The following is a 20,078-nucleotide window of genomic DNA, read 5'->3' as shown; positions in this document are numbered from 1 at the left end:
CAACCCACTTTAATTTAGTTATGCGTAGTTTGAACTTGCGAACTGCTGGTGCAACTGGCACTTACTGTTTGCAGTCAAGTAGTAGTCTGACACATAATCATCCTTTTGATAGTGAATTGGTGTTTTTACACTTTGCTTAACCAGCCGCTGGCTGTTATACTCTCATATGTACAGTAAATGTACCAGTTATCTTATCTGTCTCCCTCTAGGGCAGCAAAAAGTGCATTTCCCCAAATGTTAAACAATTCCTTTTAATTCCATCAATTACAACATGTAGTATCACGAGCAATCCAACATGATCATCACTTATTATTTCACCAGCAGAGCAGGTGGTTCTACATGAAATATCCACACTTTATACTTGTTTAACATGTATTTGTGCCAAGAGCGCTGACGTAGGGTAGATAAAGCAAGCGGACAAGCAAACGCACTGGTCAACACGATGTAACTTTCGCGGTCCACGTCAAGTCGGTGGCTTTGACCTCGTCTGTAGCACACGGTACAAAAGGGGTCACATTCACACAGGGCATCATGGGCTTTCGCTGTCCGTCGAGATTAATGTTGTAGCTCAAGTGGGTTGAAATGGTACAAAACTGCACTGAGATCCAGAGGCAAATGGGAATTTCACAGATCAATCGCTGTCCCGTTTGCGTTCTGTTCTAATTAGCATTCATATGTATGAGCAAAGAGTGAAGTGCTTTTCAGTGAGTACATAATAACCCACAGTGGTCTGCCTACATGTTTTGCTGTAATATTTCAGTGGATTTTTTTTTTTTTTTTTTTAGTATTACAGCTCGGTGCTCATTGTAGAGGTTTTAATCTTCTGTGAAGGGAAAGAGACAACACCAAAAGTTAATCATGCACCGCATCAGTCCTACTATATTGACTCTGAAAGCTTTTAATGCAGCCGACTCTGATTAAACATCATATAAACACTCAGACAGATCATATTTACGCTGTTTAAGGAGGACGTGTCGTACAGGTGGTGGAGAATTTTGTCAAACCTGACATTCATTCAGTTTTTAGAGGGAAATCTCGAGATAGTAAGCTCATGGTGCAGAAAGAAAAACGTTCAGTCATGCCTACTGTTTCGGGACACATACGCTCACGCAAGCAATGCAACAGTCGCTGCTCTCAAGATAAAAGGAACTGACATATGATTTTTACCTATTTTTTAAGTCCTTCATTGTCTTAGATGCTCCAGCGCTCTAAATTAGTGCATTCTGTTGCCAAGAAGTGTCAACAGATATAAACCTTGGAAAGGCAATAATGTTTTTGTACATGACTAATAAGTAGTAGTTGCGTGAGAGCCTTATGTGGGAGTTAACGTGTGAAACAGAGTATAGGAATATGCTCTCCAAAAAGACTTCAAATGATGTAAACCTAAAATATATGTAAACCTAAACCGAAGCAAATGATTCACCACCTTCTGTTAGAGGGCTGGGGATATTAGAAGACAATGAAACAAAATCAATACCTCTACAGTGTCCCTTTTGATGTGAGTTCCACCCACAGTGGTGTAAAAACAAAGACAAAACTCCAAACCCATACTACAGTTTGACCGTGGAAAAGCAGATCTCGTGGAGCGCCCGTGAGATCTGCTTTCAGGGCCGGGTAACCCACCCCGCCGATGTCGTCGTCTTTTATCACAGCAAAGAAAAAAAAACCAGAGGGTCAGTGGAAATGAACTACGCTCTCTAATGTGGGTGTTACAGTACCAGAGTTAGGGCTTTGGGGTCGTCATGATGAATGAAACCTTCATCCAGGGAAAGCCTTCTCCCCTGGGTAGAAGTTGGAGTGTGGCCCTGGTCTTTTTTTTTTTTTTGTTTGTTTTTTTTAGGGGTGGGGTCAGGGGGTGGTCTCCTGACTGTTACTAGGCCTCGGACTCCAGGTCCTCTTGTCCTGCTCCATTGGTCATGTCGCCCGTCTCGGGCTCCAGCAGCAGGAACTTGCCATCGTTGGTAAGCGGCATGTTCTTCATCAGCTGGGCCAGGGCCTCAGGGTCCTGGAAAGCAGAGGGAGGAAAAAAAAAAGCAAACACAGAATTGCTGAGACCAGCTGAGTAAGAATTCACATGTGTGTGTTTGAATTCCTCACCTCCTGACAGTGAATTTTGAATATGACTACTTTGTCACCTTTATGCATTTAAAGCTACGGGAGGTAAAGTGTTGACCGACTCCCTCTAGTGGTTGTGTTCCTATTTATCTTCATTAATATCACCAGTTAACAGAGGTTTTTGTTTTCACTTTGAGTCGTTTTTGTGTTACTCAGCCACTGAAAAAGCTGTGATTCGGTACTGTGACACTATAAAACCTAAAAGCTCTGTTTTAATTATCTACCACACGTTGCACAAAAAAGGTGCAAAACAATCTGCCTCACAGAAGATGAAAAATACACATAAAAAGAAAGATGCAAAACTCTTGAACGTTAAAAACGTAGCAAAAAGGATTTTAGAGTCAAGAGATTTTAAAAGGTTCATGATAAAATTTACAGTGAATAAATGACAACTAATTCTGTGGTAAAATATAGTAAAAGTTCCACAGTGAAAGTGAAAAGGTGAGTTTTAAGTTTTCCTCTATAAGTTATAAGCAAGGTGGACATTATCCATTCTACAGGGAGACTGTTTCAGAGTTTGGGGGCATATGAACTGTATGAACGAGGTCAAAGGGATTTATCACTGTGAACAGGAACTGTGTGTTCCCAAAGAGAAAAGTCTGATTCACATAAAGTGGCGTCAGTGACATAATACTGCAGTTATTTTCTAACAGAAAATAATCTATTTGTGTCTGGGGGAACATTATAAAATGGGTTATTTACTTAATTGTGTCATACTATGTCCTCTAGTGTATGCTTTTAAAAATCAACAACTTCCAAAAAAAACAAAAAAAACAAAAAAAAAAAACCTAGTAATGGGTTTTGACTTTAACTACAATATGTTTCAATACGTTTCTATATGACGGCATTACCTTCTTGGCTTCTGTAATGTCCTTTGCCAAGCTTATGGTGTAACATATCTGTGAATAAAGACAAAAAGAATGAACTTCACTGTACATTTGCGCATCAGTTGACATGTTTCCCCTCCTGTGACAAAACATCAGTGTTTAGGTGAAGCAACCTTTTCGCCCTCTGTGTTGCTCTCGAAGACGAAGGCGCTAAACGAGGGCTCTCCCTCCTCATCCCCGTCACTCCAGTCTCTGCCCTCGACCACAAAGCCCATCAGCCTGCCGTTCTCTTGGTGGGCTGCAAACTGACACACCTCTCCAAGCTGGAACTGAGAAATGCAGAGTGTTGTACTTTTAAAAAAAAGGACTGAGCCTCTTAACCCTTTAAATAGAAAAGAGAAAAGATTGAAAAGATTTAATTTTTTTTGGGTGATACTTACGCTTATTCTTGTAACTTGAGTCTGAGGGTCAATCAACCTATTGAAAAGAAAAAAAAACAGACTTACAGGAATATAAAAATGCTGCCGTGATACTTGGTCTGTTTTAGTTCTCAAGGTCTTGTCTCGCTTTCTGATCGTCTTTAGCTCGGAGCAAGTTTTGACGGAACAGTTTTCTGGGACAATCAGTCTGACTGAATGTGTATCCTCATTTTGTCTCAAAGACAAAAACGTTACCAAATGTGAAAATCAGTCATTGGTTATACCACAGCTCAACACCATTTCTCACCGACGTTTATGCTTTATTAAGGCTTCAGAAGGTTCTTGCTCCTAGGGCCTCTCTCATTGTCGTCTTCAGACACTGATCTACAGCATCCGCTAGCAATGATGGACCCTACTCACCTTGAGACGGTATCACAGACAAGTCACAAAGATTTAATGTAGTAAATTTAATCGGAAAGACAGTTTTAACCAAAATTAAATACTAATTCTATAGCATTATTATAACTAATAATAATGTTTCTAACTATTGTTTTTAAACATTGTGAGTCTGTGTGGCAGAAAGGATTTAAAGTATTATTATAAGAATGTTGTAGGAGAACTTCTCCATATCATTGGTACATGACTATCAAACGGAAGAATACTCTAGCACCTGCAATACTTCAATAGAGCCACAGACAGACCCAGTTAAACTACATCACTAAATATCATCAATAATTGAAGCATTTGTTTGGGCGTCTTCAATCTGTATCGCTGGTAAATTTAAGAATGCATCGCCAGCTTTATACACTGAGGTCCAATCCGTTGCCTTTGTCCTCAGAGGTGGTATTCGTGTAACACTTCATAAATACTGCGTGCGGTTAATTCTACCTAAGGTTACTGCTGGTGACCATGAGGTGGGACTCGGTGGTCCTGAAGATGTTGTGGATGGCTCGGGCCGCCAGCACCTGCCTCATGGCCTCATAGATCACCTCCTGATTGTCGCCACAGCGAACTGCCATGGAGCCCAGGAAGCGCACAGCGAATACCTGCTGCAGGAGGGAGTCTGCAGAGACATCGAAACATCACCCGCACACAAACATGTCGGCAGCATAAGCACACACAAGGATTGTAAACACGCATGGGAACACTCATGTAGGAGAGTAAAGTCAAGATACACAAACACACACACACACACACACACACACACACACACACACACACACACACACACACACACACACACACACACACACACACAAGAGGTTAGGCTAAACTCAAACGGTGCTTGAGAGAGTGAAAGTGGACCATTGTGTTGCACTTGGATGAGGGAAATGGTTACCGTCACTTTCTGTTGAACAGTCATCGTCCGTCTCTCCAAATGGATTTGTGCGTCTTTCAGGGAGGGAGCATACACACCAGCAAAAAAACAATTAGTCCCCTGCACTGAACCATTAAGAAGCATTAAGTTTCCTGGAAATGATATAATAACCACTATGAGGCCAACTTTCAGGAAATTGGCGTCATCAGTGCCTCATCCCTGTTTCTCAAAAACATGCACCCACGCAAACATCCTGCCCCACTCGCCCCCTCACCTCCCTCCAGCTCTGTTCTGGTCTTGGAACTCAGAGGCCGGCAGCATGATGTCAAACTGAATGGGCGTCCCAGGGGCTATCAGGTCCTCCGGTTCAGGAGCAACACCTGTCTTCTGGGAACCACTGCTGGAAGCATGTATACCTCCTGGCTTCGCTCTGCAGGAATGAGACGGACAGAATGAAAATGAGTTTTAAGGGTTAAACCAACTCCAAAACAACCACTGCTCATCATAACTGCTAAGTTTCTAGATTGAAAAATGTCAACAACTAGATGGATCACCATAAAAATGGATCACCTATAAATTTGGTACAGACGTTCATGGTCCTCAGAGGATGAATCCTCCTGACTTTGGTGATTCGCTGACTTTTCATCTAGCACCACCACCTGGTCCAAATTCAAATTTATCCAATACTTCGGTTTGTGACCAAATGCCTTCAAAATTAAGGACCCTAATATGATATTTAAACTCTACAGAAATGACAACCATAAATACTATAAGCATGAACGATAAATTCAAACTTTAAATAGTTCATGCCTAAATGTTCAGATCACAATGATGGCTGTATTTCTCACGTCTCCTCTCACCCAACCCTAGATATAACATGTTGGCTTACACTTTCTTCACGCTTTCATGCTTACAACATGTTAAACGTTTTCTTGTATGGACTGAAAAAGACCTTTATTCTGACACAGCCCACTGGCCAAGAACTACATGCCCTTCACCATTACTGCTTAAGATCAAAAACTAATTTTGGATCTCATTTTGTATTTAAATCTGGTTTTCTCCTCCCGAAAATTTTCCCAAAAAAAGTCTCCCAAAAAATGTGATATATTTCTTTCGGGAGTGATGACAGTGGTGGCGGAGAACTTGAGGAAAGCAAGATGTTTTATGAAGCAACATCAAAGAGACAAAATGCACATTGTCTTTTCAGTTAAATGATCGTCACCCTCAGTGATCACAGGTTGACATTTTGTTCCTCATTCCCTCCTGGAACAAACTGACATGCCATTACATAACTTTATACACAAAGAACAAATACATGTTCACAGTGTTGCGGAGATGGAAAACTCACATTTCACAACAAATACTCACACAAAGAGCCAAAACCAAGCAGATACTTGCCAGTACCCATGCATTTAACTATAAAACTCAAGAGAAGATTCCTCATGCAGTATAGTCTTGTGAAAGTGGAACTGAGTATATTAAGCTTTCATAAGAGAGACATGCCTGACCTGTCAGGGTTGGGAGAGCCCTCCTGTCTCTTCTCAAAGCTGGTGATGGGGGTGACTGCCTGGATGGCGGTTTGGTTCAGTCGAATGGCCACAGCCTAACAACAAGAAACAGGCACATTGCAGCATCTCTGTATCAGCAGGTGAGTCTTTTCCGAAACCACAAGAGTGTGCAAACATGCCTAAAACATTTAAAACGTCGGCGAGCCTTGACCTTACCTCTAACCAGTTCTCTACAGTATCTAAACCCAGTGTTTGCTCTGTGTACCACATGCAGGGTCTATTCACCAGCATCAATCCCTCAAAAACAGCATCGGTTTTCCTCGTTTGTTTAGCTAAAGAATACGATTGACGGTCTTAAATCCAAAAGGAGTCTTTCTTGCCATTTCTGGGCCCACGATTATATCATTTGGGGGGGTAGACCAGTCCTTATGCTACATACAGCAAGTACTCACTAATCTCTTAGTGCTCCCTGGCATGTCGTAATATAAAAAACCTCATAACAATTGACAAAGTTTTCCTTGGATACAATAATTTAAGTTGGATGTTAAATTGCAAAGTAATTGTAAAAGTGAAAATTAATTTAAAAAACAATAAAACATACATTACAGAGGATGTTATATATCAAGGATTTATTGGAGTGCACGTTTGCTCTCTACACCGAGTTGTTTTAATCTATTTAGTAAAAACAACATCTGAAATGTGCGACTCCTTTAAATTAAACAATTAACACAGGTCACGAAGAGAAGAAAGTAGACAAAGTGGTGGCCACAGAATTCAGATCACTGACTGGACATTTGTTGACAACAACTTTCCAAACAACTAGATGAACTAGATAAGCTGTGTCTGAAATCATTGTCGTTTTGCTGATTGGTGCAGCAGGCCTGTGTGTATGGATCGCTGTGTATCTAATAGTTCCCACAGTGGAACACAAAATGTACAGTAGTTTCCTTATGTGTACAGATGCACAACTATATGCGAAAAATCCTGCAATGCTGCGCTTTTGCTCCTGAGGTGACAAACATGTAATATGCGGTTAAGTGGCACTACACCTGTCGGTGGTGACAAAGTGATGATTAGCATCTGAAATCGCTAATTATTACTTTCTAAATGATAAAAAACAACGTGATTATCACGTCGGGAAAATAAATAAGAGAGTGAGAGAGAGAGCACGTTAGGACACAGCAATAGAATTTGAATAATAACCATTTTCACAGAGCCAAGCCTCCTGCAAACATGCACAATTCTGGAATTAAAAAGAAGTCAAGGCAACAACAGCTGCGAGACACTTCAGAGAAAGGAGGGAGACGGGTCTACGAGAAAGCGCTGGAACAATGACATCACTTTTTATGTGTCTTGAATAATAAGTTTCCAACATCGCGTGTTTTCTAAGTGAAGTGGCGTAACAACAAATAGATGTCTCATTGTCTGATCAAATCACAACAGCATGGTTGAAGGTTCAACAGGTTCAATGAAATGTTTCGGATTTCAAGTTTTTTGTTTCTTCAAGTTTCATTCTTTAGACGTCTGCTGAAATGAAACATTTACCTCTGGGTTGTCAGTCAGGTAGATCTGTCTGGAGATGTTGTTCACGGTGCAAATCCACTGAGAAAGGAACACAGAGATCCACGTTAGGACCTTCTCCAGACCTCAGACACGAGCCGTCTGAGAGTACTTGACTGATACCAGCTGTGACAGGCCACTCAGATGTGTCCAAGCACAAAACAAAACATGAAATCCACACAAATGAGTCTCGACAGCTCCTCCGTTGCTCTGTGACGGATACTTGTGGCAGCAGTTATCTTTGAGATGAAGATGTAAAACAGTAGAGATCAAACACAGCTGTTTGATCGGCGTCTTTAACACTTACTTCTTCGTACTCCTTTTTGCTCTCAGCTTGCAGAATCATAGACCTGGAGGCATCAGTGACAATGAAGAGAATTTAATAACATACACCCCGTATCTCATAAATATTTGTGTATTGCTCTCATTGCTTGGATATGTAGAGAAATGTACGTGCGTTTTGCCAGAGGGGGAGGTTATCTGAAAACAGTAGCGTCTGTCTTCACACTCCACAGCCATGACGGAGCTGTTGTCCAGGTCCAGCACCATGCCCCCTGCCACCGCCCCACGTGGCTGGCACATGAGGTTCCCTCCCTGGGTGAAGAAGTACAGCCGGTCCCAGGCTGTGGTCACCAGGCCTGTTTTACTGCAGCACAGAGAGGAAGAAGGGGCAGAAAGAATGGGTGAAGGTGAACGCTTCAAACTGTTGCCTCATGTTGTCCATCAGTTTTCCTTAAATTATATTATGCTTGTTAAATATTTACTGGATTCATTTGTTTCTTTCAAGGAAGGACACTCTTTTTTAGAAGAAACTCATCGTTTTCATTTGTATGCTGGAGCCCTCTGCCGCAGGTCATTACGATGATAGTCTATTGTGATGTTATATTCAAAGACTTAACAATAGAACATTTTTCAAGTCTGGCAGGTCTATTTTTTCAGACTGAACTGAAATAAAAATGTATTTTTGCTCAAAATCCAATACGTAAAGCAAAATAGATCTTTTGTGTGTGTTTTGACTGCTGCAAAATAGCTACTTATTTCATCAAAATTGTACCAAAAAGAAGAAGTTTTAGTTTTATGTATTTTTCTGCAGTAATGTTGCAGAAAATTGGAAACAACATAGTGCGTTGAAAATCAAAGAAAAGTGCTCTGTGCTCACATATACGGTAATTTAATACCGCCGAATTTCCAATACAGCTGTTGTAATCTGCAGGTTTTTCTCTGTCTGTTGTCAGACAACGGAACAAGTGTGAAACAGTGACTGAAACACGGCCCATTAAGATACCCTTATCACTCAGTCAGTCAGCCGCTGACCTCTGTTCGGCCAAAAAAAAATGAATATAAAGTACAAAACGGCGCTGTATCAATGGTCACTTACGACGGGTTCCAGATGGTTGCACGCACAAACAAGCTGACTTCTCCTACCAATGCCGGCTCTCAGATGTTACTGCTGCCATAGCAACCACTTGGACGCCGTTTCCACAAATATACCCAAAAACGGTTTTATCCTCTTTTCAGAAACGGAAAAAAATATGAAGGATAAGACATTTTGTATAAACGTCAGAATATCTATCGAGAACACACCTTTACTGACATGTAAATCTACCTGGTGTGATCATAAATGTGAATTTTTGATCTGTCCAATCCTCTTTATATAGTTAACCATATAATTCTATTTAATTAGTTTTATTTTTATGGAATATGGGCAAACACAAACCTATGGTCATGCAATTATGTTCACGATCTTGATCAATATGATTCTGTTCACGAATGCTAATCGCCCAAGACAATGAAAATAAAACTGTGTGAAGTTTCGCAGGGTTCAGTTCTTGGACCCTTCCTATATTTTATTTAAATGAAGTTTGTTCCAGACAAACCAATTTTTACTTACCGGTGACAATAGTACTTATCAGGATACTGATAAATAGGAAGTTTATCAGGTGAAGTGAACTAAATTCCTTGGTGTAATAATTCATGAAAAGTGTTTATAGTAATATTGCTGGGGAATTTACATCTTACACCTCTGATCACAGAATTTTTCACGTAGCTGAAGAAAAGGATCAACCTTATTGCTTATTCTTATTGTTCAAAACCAACAATTCCGCCTTTTCTCCTTATTTTGCACATTATTTTATTGTTCACAATATTTTACATAAACAAAAATACTCTTTCAAATGCAAATCCTTGAGTTGTCCTCAATCCCTTTTTTATTTGCGATTTGAGTTTTAGAGCAATCCTCCTAAAGCTGATTTGTTTTGGTTTTGAATTTGTCTTGGCTGTTCTGGTTTATGTAAATAAATAATTACAAATAAACTACAATGCAAAGTAACGCTGAGTCACTTCATTTTAGAACAAAGCCACATATGTATGACTCATTTGACTTGCTCATCTCTCAGCCTTCAATCTGTTTAGAGAATATCCCCAAACAAACTCCCTTTGATTAATATCGAAGTGTATGGCTTATGCGGCCGTGAGTGACTCAGACCCCTAATATTGAGAGACCATTCGAAAGTAGCAAATGTTCTCCGGACTCAGCTCCATTTGACAAGTGCTTGAGGCCGCTGGCAGTGTGTGTCATTAAACGGAATGGCATTCTGTGGGAACCTTTTCTCTGGTGTCACAGACATTTGTCAAAGACTTTGGATGTATATGAGGGAGAGACAGAGTTTGACAGTTCTGACATTTCACTAAATCACATTGCGGGCTACGCTGCAGTTCTACCCCCTGCAGCCATTAGAGAGGTTTCCCTTCTCATATATCAGCTCTGCACTAAGCTGACAGCGCACACTGTCAACATGTTACCTGACCCAGCTTGTCTGCCGTGACAGACTTATTGTTTACCGTGTTCATGCAAATTTTGAGAAAGTTCAGCAAGAGAAGCAAGATTTTTTTTTCTCTGTTGTGTTTGGTTATTTAGACATTCAAAATCTACTGCAGCTGCTGTGTACTGATTGCACCATCTATTGCACAAGACAATTCTCCAACAAACCCTGAAACATCACATATGTATAATGAGGACAGATTCAAAAGCTTTTTTTTTTTTTTCCCCAAGACACGTCTTAACATAATGACTAGCTAGGAACGCTACATGAATAGGAAATGTCTGTAATAAGTGTAATGACTCTTACTTCCTAATGTTGAGGTAGCCAGCCTTCTGGATAAGCGTGCGATTGACAGGCTCGGTGTCCTTATCTGGCATATAGACAGTGTCCTCCACAGACAGAAGCTCCCTCTGGGACATGCGCATGGCCTCCGCCTCCGCGTCCAGCTGGGCCTGGATACTAGACGGGAAAAATGTTTGAATAAAAGGCAGAATCCATCTGAACTGACTTTCAGGAATTAGATCTTCTTTTTTGGGGTAAAAATTAAGCATTAAAACATATACATACATATGCAGAGCATCATAGTAAAATAATTTCTGTTCAGGATCGTACACAACAAGCCACAGTATTTTATGGCTCATCACATGTTTATGTGATGAGCCATAGCTTTGGTAAACGTGAAAATGACTGTTAATGGGTCTTTACCTTTGTGTCATGTTGGACACAGAGGAGAGAAAGCTGTCCATCTTCTTTGACACCAGCTCAATGCCTTTCTTGAAGAAGCTGATCTGAGAGTTCAGAGATAATAGTGTTTCATTCATTTGATATTTTATTTTATTTTTACACTTGTAATGTAATATAAACTTGTAGACACCAACAATAATCACTCAGTCGCATGCAGGTCTGTAACTAATGATTGTTTACACTATCCATTCATCTGCCCTTCAAAATGTCAGATGTTTTAATTTCCCACTGCCCAACGTTCAAATGGCCCGTTTTATTCGACTCACAGTCCAAAACCCCATATTTAGCTTGCTAGGATATATGAAAAAGAAAAGCATCAAATCCTCACAAGCTAGCTTGAGAAGCTAGGACCAGAGTATGCTTGGCTTTTTTTGCTAGAAAAATGTCTAAAACGATCAATTGATTCTAAAAAAAAAAAAAAAAAAAAATTTGCTGATTAATATTCTGTCGATTGACCAATTAATTAGTTGAAAAATCATTATAAAATTTATAAAATGTTGTTGTTTTTTCTCCCCTGATTGTCGATATTGCATGGACACACTGCACATTAACACGGGAAGTTTGTAAAAGTAAATCTGCTCCAGCGAGGAAAGGCTTCTTATCTTTGTATGCTGAATTTGAATACTGAACTGATACCGTACCTGTGCCTGTTTGTAGCCCAACATGGGTTCGAGCATAGCTACTCTCTTGCGATACTGCAGGGCATTGAGGGCGCAATAATACTGCAGTGAGGCCTGATGCTGCTTCCTTCTGGTGTAAGCCACCTCCTTCACCAAGTCGGCCTTCAGCTGTCCAGACGGGAGACGGTTAAACGTGCAAAAATATAGATTTATATATACATGCGAGTGTCTAACATGAACTGGCTATCAAGCTCTGAGCACTCTCACTTACACATGTGCAAAAATGGTCCTACTCTCACACACATACAAATGCACAGCACAGTCGCATTATCTTGTACGTCCAAGAGGAGACGCCGACACATTCAATAGAAGCAAATAGCAGAGGAGTCTTATCTTTGCAGCCTTGAGAGTGCATAGTGTTGCTACAGTCTTACTACACACTGAGGCCTGGCAGTGGAGCAATAATTAATTCAGTCTATTTGTATTTCAAATGCTTATAAAACACTCCCACTGCGTTACCAGAGCATTACCGCAGTGTAAAACCTTTTACAGCCTTAGATCAATGGGAGAAAAGCTCCATTAGTGAACCTGAGAGAGCACCTCCCAGTCGCACTACCTTCTCATTCTCCTTCTTCTTGGGCAATCGGCTGTACTTGACCATAGCTGCCTCATGCTCTGCGGGAGAGGAGAGGAAGTTGATGAGGATCAGACAGCAACTACAGGCTGTAAGTGTTTTCTGAAATTGGTAAAAGTACTGTATGCACTTACCATCTGTGGCAATGCCAAATATTTCCTTCAGTGTGCTTATCTCTGCAAAATTCAATATTTAGCAAATTTTGTTACGATATCTACAACAGATCCACATCTTAAAAATGCATGAGTAGAAAAATAAAGCTGTCTGGTTGTACAAACAGAATTCACTATATTTTTAGAGTTGTTAAATGATGAATTTCAGATGTAGCTTTGTTCTGAAACGTGTTATTGGCTCTACTTTTTCTACTCAAGTAAGCTCTTTAATTAAACACGCAGATCAAATTTACAACTGTATTGTCAATAATAATATATCAGAAACATATTATGATAATGAGTTTTGTGCATGTGTCCAGTTATGTATGTGTGTGTGTGTGTGAGTGTGTGTGTGTGTGGTCCAACCAGTGAGGTCCTTCTCTCGGAATTGGATCAAGGGGAAGACCATGCTGTCAGCCATCTGGTTGGCTAGCTCAGAGTGCAGCGAGTTCAGCTGGACAAGACAAAACAGATTATACAAAAGTACTATTATTATCATAAAAGTGCTGCACAAGGACACAAACAGAAGATGTAGCCTCGCCAAACATCTTCATTTTAATGTGTATAGTGACATTTGCTGCCAGTTACTCCTGCAGCAAGATGGAAAGGAACATTTTCGGGGAAATGGGTGTATAACTGCAGAAAATGCCTCCCCGAAATCATAAGAAAAGCCCATATTGTGGAACAGAAAAGCGAAAAAGAGAATAATAAAACCTTCTATTTACTCTGATATTGGAAACAGGACCACATATTGCACACACAAGCGAATCCTGCTATAATTCTTTATGCTTATCAACAAGCTACACTCCCAACACTTTAACACAAGCTGACATCCATTTCAATTCAATATTTCGCAAATGCTAAAGTTCACAGGATTAGGTGCAGTAGTAGGCCTGGTAGAGTCCTCTTCTATACATGGCGAGGTAAATGTCAAACAATCAACCTGTGTCTTCTGAGCATACGTGTGTGTGTGTGTGTGTGTGTGTGTGTGTGTGTGTGGATGTGTGTGGATGTGTGTATCGTGAATCTTGTTGAGTGTTGACTGGGCAGCCTTCTGGACCCCCATGGCTGAAAGTGACAGACCCATCTGTTGTGTCAATATACCTGAGCCTACACACCCCTCCTTCATCTATCCATCCACCCACCTATTGCTGCCACCCGCCCTGCCTCCCTGCCTCCCTGCCTCCCTGCCTCCATCCATCCATCCATCCATCCAACCAACCAGTGTTATAGGTATCATATCCACCTCTTTGTCTTAGTATACCATCAGTTCTGGTCTTAAAGGGAGGATAGGGTCTTTTCACTGAGGTCATTTCCACCAGCATGCTAGAAGAGCGCAGGTGCAATATCCTTTGTAATGTGATTAAGAACAAGCTACTGACTATCCCTCTCTTCTGCTGTGAGTGCACACACACACACACACACGCACACACACGCACGCACGCACACACACAGAACAACAAAAGTGCAAACACAGGCCTTACCTCCCCTACAGTTTTGGCGAAGTTCTGCAGCGTGGTAATTACCTCTTCATCACCTTTTCCAAGGGCAAAATTCTAGACAGAGGAAGATTGGAGAGGAGACAAGTTTAAACCATGAAACTACATAATGTGGCATAGAGGTAGCCTACACTAGGGGCTAAGAAGTTAAAGAAAATATCCCCTGTTCTGCCAGGATTTCTGGCACATCACTTTCATGGAACAAGTCCAAAGACCTTACCTAAGATGCTGAGTTTTAAGCTTTGTTTAAAAGTACTAAAAAGTGCATCCATTATAGGTCGTTGCAGATTTTTTTCTATCCAACCTCCAGTCGTAAATCCAGAATACGTTCCAATAGTCCACTGATCCACGTATATTTTTTTTCAGCATCATTTGATAGACCTGCTGCGTCGACTTCAGCAACTATTCTATTTTCATTTATTGCTACGTAAAAAAAGGCCCCATGATAGACCAACAGAGAGGAACCTGTGCTTCAAGATTCTTTCATGAAAAGAGATTTCACAAAGACACAACTTTTTTTTTTTTCAACCCTGAGTAGTAGTTGCAGGTATTCCTTTCAGGTTGCATATGGCCGCAACAACCTTAGCAATTAAGTAGGACAAGCCTGTTTGAAGCCTGAGGGGCCAAGTTGGGGCAATAGAAGGACCCAAAACACTTGACACAGCCCTTGTTGCTGCTTTTTAAGATCATTGCGTTGAGCAAATGGTAATAAGTGAATGCAGTAAGAAGGTTAACCAGAGAAAATAAAAGTGAGAATGGCAAAAATAGGATTTGGGATTTTACCCATACTTACTTTCTTCTCATATTCCAGGAGCTGCTGTGAGAGCTGCTCTGTGGCCAATCCCATCTCACTCTGTAGGTGAACAGATTGAGGGAAAATGCTAAATTAACAGGCTGGATTACTAGGGATTTGTCACTCCCTTTTCAGACCTTGTACATCATGAAGGAATGAACAGGAAGTGAAGGGACAACAGGTGAATCGGGGTCAACATGAAAATTCCTTTGGAAAAAAAACACAAGGCGATGGGTGTTATTAAAAAAACGCCAGCTTTACCAGTGAACTGTTATTGGTTCAGAAAAGCTCTGAAGTTATGTTACATAAATTGAGCATTGTTGTCAGAAAAAAAATGAAGCATATATTGTGACTGCAACATTTGAGCATCTACAGAAACAGTTAAGTGAAATCTATCTACTCCCCACCACTACTTACTGCACACCACATTTACTGAGTAAATTGTACAGAAAATTGCTTTAAGGCATAAAAGTGGCAACAATTAAGTTGCAAGACTGGTTAAAAAGGTTGCTCATTTTACTAGTTGGACCTTTGAACTAAGATTATTTTGTTACACATACTCTTCCAGAAGGTCGAGAATAAACTTCCTTGCTCAGAGGTTCGTCAGCTGTTTCTACAAGAACCCTCAGTACATTATGTTTAATTCGTCAGTTTGCATGTGTGAGGTTGCAAAAAAAAAAAGAGTGTACAATGTCCTAGCTTGGTATTTGTTCAGTGCAAATCGAAAAAATCTTCTACTGTAATTCAATAATGCAAATGTTCAACCTAATATCAATTTCAGGCAAATAAAAAGACTCCTGTTTAAAGCTAAGAGCTAAGAGCAGCTAAGAGAACAGAATGTGTGTGTGCTTGTGTTTTGTTTAGTACCTGAGCTCCAAACACCCGCTGCATCGATTGTAGCAGCTGGTTGGTATAGTCTGTAAGCATCCCCGCATCTTCCTCAAACACACTGAGCAAGGAGCGAGTCTGCGAGACAAAACATTCGACGAATAAGAGTAAGGTATGTTCAGACGAGACCATAGTAAGAACTGAAACAATCAGCAAAAATGCAAAGTGTTTCTCTGGTTCCGGTTTCTCAAATGTGAGGATATGCTGTAGTTTGTCATACATGTAATAAATATATTAGGAATATGTTAGGAGTATATTTGGCATCCGGGTCTGTTGGTTGGACAAGGAAAGAAATCTAAAGACATAATCTTAACCTGTGGCAATATTATAGCAGGCATTATTCCCTGTGATCTGACATTTATTGATCTAATAATCAGGAATATAATCTGCAGACTGATCAAAAATGAAAATAACCTTGAGTTACAGCCCCTGACAACAACAACAACAACAACAGTATACTAAACACAACACCAATATGGCACCTAACTTAAAAAGAAAGGTAAACAATTTGAACCAGGTTTAACCTGTAACTCAAGAAATAGAATTAATAATAAGAGCATTTCTGGAAGTTGAAAGTGGACATAAGACACAGAGAGAGAAATGAGAGTAGCTTCAGTACTGGGGTAAAGGTCTGAAGTGATACCAAAGGCAAAAAAAAGAAAAATATGCAGGCTGGCTGTACAAACTGGGAAAAATCCAGTCTGGGTTCAGTTTTCTTTTTCCATAAACAGGTGCAGCGAGGCAGGGCAGACACAGCAAAGAGAAACACGCCCTCTGCCTAAAGTCTACAGTCTTACAGTTCACCCCAGTTGACTTTCACCACAGAAGGATTAACGTTTCACCCCCTCAGTCGTTCGACACTGAGAGGAAAGCATCCGCAAGAGAGACAGACTCTCTCTTCCTTTACATTTTACTGCAGGTCAGCACCAGGCCCAGGCTCTGGAGGACAAGGAAGTCAGCCGTGTTTTCAGGGAAAGACTGATGCAACAGACGACAGAAGAAAACGCAGGCCACATTAGGCGTGCTTAGTAGCAAAGGCTGTCCTTCGTGTCCCTTTACCGTCACTCAAACCCGTGCATGAGGCCTACTGAACAACTTCCATACTGCATTTCAGACCTGTGTGCATCAAACGGCATATGGTACTCACTAGTGACAGCCACCACTGCCCCTGTTGCAGGCTATCGACTAATTCCAAGGGGAGTCCGATAATGGAAGCGCCTCCCCACAACCTTGCGAATCAAGCCCAGTTTGACTCGTTCTGCCCCCCCCCCAAAAAAAAAAACAATCTAATTTCATGCGACACATAGTGTTGTGGTTGAGCTTGTATGGTCGTGACATCTTCCACACCGCCGTGGGTCTGGTATGTGTACCACAATATCTCCTCTGGCGGAAAGAGAGAGAGAGGAAAGCCCTGTGACGGGCGGCGGTTCTGTGAATACAAAGACACCCCAAACGGCGATAATTATGGTATTCTGCAAAAAAAAAAAAGAACTAGGACGTTGTTTACAGCAGGAGAGCGCAGCCACTCCTGAAAGAGGATTAATGTGTGAACTGAGAGCTGTCATCGACCAGTGGAAACAGCCTACAACGGGAGCAGGACGCTGACTGGGTTAGTAAGCTAACTTTCGGCACCCGCAACGCCTTCCGTGTGACAAGCCGGGTCTTTAGACGTGGTTAAACCCCCACCAGGCCTACCTGAGGACTGTCCTGCAACGCGTCCTCCAGGAGCAGTTTGTGATGTACGGCCGGCATCTTGTCAGCGCTGGAGGAGAAGGGAATGGGGGGCTTGAATTATTTAGAGCGCGAACTCGGTTTCCCAGGGATCCCTGCGTGAGCGAGAGGAACACGTAGAAGTTGGAGGCGGGCCAAGTCTGACCTCATCTAAAACCGTCAGGGGCCAACGGGGGGACCGGTAAAAGCGGCCGCGGCTTAACTCTGAACCAGATCTTTGTAGGATTTTACGTTTTTGTATGATGTGTTTTATAGTAACCGGTTCGACTACGTCTAAAGTCTTACCGTTTTGGTGTCGACAGTGACCCCGCGCGGTCACAAAGGGAACTGCAGAGTTAGGCTTCAAAATACGATGTTCGCCACTGAGTGAGTCCTCCGATCGGTGGTGGAGGAAGAAAGTAGCAATACTACAATGTAAAAAAAAATATTCAATTGCAAGGAAAAGTTCTGCATTCAAAACTGACTTGAAATTACAGATATATTATTTGGTGAAATTTAACCCCCCCCCCCCCCCCGAAATGTAGTCGAGTACACGTATAAAGTAGCATGGGAATATTCAAGCAAGGTGAAATTAGGTATGAAATGCGGAGATGTGTCCGAAAATGGAGCTCATAAAATCCTCAGTAACATGACATTTCGTTATTTGAAAATGAGACTGTCCTTTTTCAAAATAGCTGCCATGATAAAACATAAGGCCATTGTGGAGACCATTGTGGGTTACAATATAAAGTTCTGATTCCTCCTAAAACACCTTTTCCTTAACAAAGGGTTTAATTCCAACAATGTGATGACCATGTAATTGTATTTTGCAGCCTATGTAGGCTAATACATTAGGGCTGTAACTATTGTCTATTATTGATACAATGGATCAAGTAATTATTTAGCTTATTAAATGACAGGGGGTAAAAAAAAAACCTCATCTAATATTTCCAGAGCCAAAGTTGACGTCTTCAAATCACTATTTTTTGTAGTTTCATCCCAAAATTTCAGCCCAAAAAGATTTCAGAAGGTGCAAGCAGCAAATGGTTAGCATTTTTTTTCTAAATAAGTCATGTACACAATTCATTTTAATTTGGTAATGAATTTTCTGTCAATTGATTAATCGGCTTGATTTATTGTTTTAGCGCTACATGTGTTGATTTTTATTTAATGTATTTCTCTCCACATGGGACATAAAAATTTTGATGATTTTATATGCATAGAATTACCATCAGGACCCATAGACCTCTGGGTTCCTCTGTAGATATGATTATTAAAATATTTGTAATAAAGCAACATTCTGGTCTGGGAATTATTTTAGCAAAATGAATGGATCTATATATTATTAAATACATGAGTAGTACCATATGCCTTTTAAAACCACATCCACTGAATGAAAACTCCAGGAAGTAATCACCATCCAGCTCTCATCTCATTTTGTCTCGGTCATAATTGCCAAATTATGGGCAGAGGTAGGATAATGTTGGCGCTACTGGCTCTCTTATTACTCCATCCTTCTTGCAGAGGCTGTACACATCCGGAAAATAAAAAATAAAATAAAAAATCTCTTCCGTGACTGATCCCATCCTGGATGATAAAGTGGGTAGTCACCATGCTGTTGTGCTCTCCAAATGTCAGATACTCTGACCGAACACATTGTCTAATGTCATGCTTTCTTTTTTATTTTCACGTAATCTAATCTAATTTACACCCACCACCGTACTGTGTGCCCTGAACCTGTGGCTACATCTAACAGACCTAAAACATTTTTATGATTTTGCAGTTTAGTCTTGGTTTGAGTGTAAAGTTTAACTGACTTCATACCGAGATTGATAGGTTTTGGTGTGGAGGCCAATTATTGATAGATTATAGATTACTGTCTTCTTCATCTTCACAAATGAATTAAAAATGAAGGTTGAATTTTCAGAAAAAGTATACGCTTCAGGGCGGGTTTTCCTTGAAAAAGAGCACCATTTTTGAGGGCAGATAATAATACATTGTATAAGTGTCCTTGGAAGTAAAAACGAGGATTAGACCAGTGGATTATTTTTTCGCTTGTATTTTTAGCAGATATTTTTAGCCAGTATTAGAGCAGTTAATATTGCCAAATATATTTTACTACAGAAAAGCACTCGTGACTATTTTCAGTTAATTGTTGGGTAAAACGTAATCTCTATAGAAAATTTTATACATCGTCTCAGTGTGTTAACTTCTATTAAAGGTTAAGGTGCACATGTTTTGCGGCTAACTGACACAGAGAGGTGAATAAAGAGTAATAAAACAAACGAAAAAGCCTCCATCCTAACACAACCTTTAATCCCACATGGAGTTTTAAGACCTTTTACTTTAAACAAAAGTAAAATAAACTGAATTATAGTAAGTCCACCTGTTTCCAATGCAATATGATCTGTTTTGAGAATAGAAATTATACCTTGTTGGTACCAAGATAACTTTATAATCACAGGATAA

At 40.5% G+C, this 20,078-nt stretch overlaps 1 protein-coding gene across 4 annotated transcripts; it reads right to left on the bottom strand.

Annotated features, from left to right (window-relative positions):
• Positions 1–758: 758 nt before the first annotated feature.
• appl2 (adaptor protein, phosphotyrosine interaction, PH domain and leucine zipper containing 2) lies at positions 759–17,702 on the bottom strand. Of its 4 annotated transcripts, none has more exons than XM_040133169.1 (21): positions 17,595–17,702; positions 15,879–15,977; positions 15,012–15,071; positions 14,204–14,275; positions 13,086–13,173; positions 12,702–12,743; positions 12,550–12,608; positions 11,955–12,101; positions 11,275–11,357; positions 10,876–11,028; positions 8,205–8,393; positions 8,055–8,097; positions 7,733–7,789; positions 6,188–6,282; positions 4,954–5,109; positions 4,701–4,753; positions 4,250–4,424; positions 3,383–3,419; positions 3,116–3,271; positions 2,967–3,014; positions 759–2,005 (listed from the first exon to the last, which is right to left on the bottom strand). In XM_040133169.1, exons 1-21 carry the CDS (start codon positions 17,649–17,651, stop codon positions 1,874–1,876), a joined length of 2,001 nt encoding a protein of 666 aa, XP_039989103.1. In that variant the 5' UTR covers positions 17,652–17,702; the 3' UTR covers positions 759–1,873. The 4 variants fall into 4 exon arrangements, with proteins under 4 accessions (XP_039989103.1, XP_039989104.1, XP_039989101.1 ...); XM_040133170.1 differs by lacking the exon at positions 17,595–17,702 and adding an exon at positions 17,047–17,157; XM_040133167.1 differs by having other exon boundaries at positions 12,550–12,743.
• Positions 17,703–20,078: the final 2,376 nt, after the last annotated feature.

The sequence above is a fragment of the Xiphias gladius genome, chromosome 8 (assembly GCF_016859285.1).
Source record: "Xiphias gladius isolate SHS-SW01 ecotype Sanya breed wild chromosome 8, ASM1685928v1, whole genome shotgun sequence".
Lineage (NCBI taxonomy): Eukaryota > Metazoa > Chordata > Actinopteri > Istiophoriformes > Xiphiidae > Xiphias > Xiphias gladius.
Note: the sequence above shows the minus strand (reverse complement) of the source record. Positions and strands in the feature narration are given on the sequence as shown.

Coding starts and splice junctions, on each gene's coding strand:
- appl2 (XM_040133167.1), bottom strand. CDS start 17,651: ATGCCGGCCGTACATCACAAACTGCTCCTGGAGGACGCGTTGCAGGAC. Junction 15,072..15,878: donor AGCGGGTGTTTGGAGCTCAG/GTACTAAACAAA, acceptor GTTCACCTACAG/AGTGAGATGGGATTGGCCAC. Junction 3,420..4,249: donor GTCACCAGCAGTAACCTTAG/GTAGAATTAACC, acceptor TCTTTTCAATAG/GTTGATTGACCCTCAGACTC.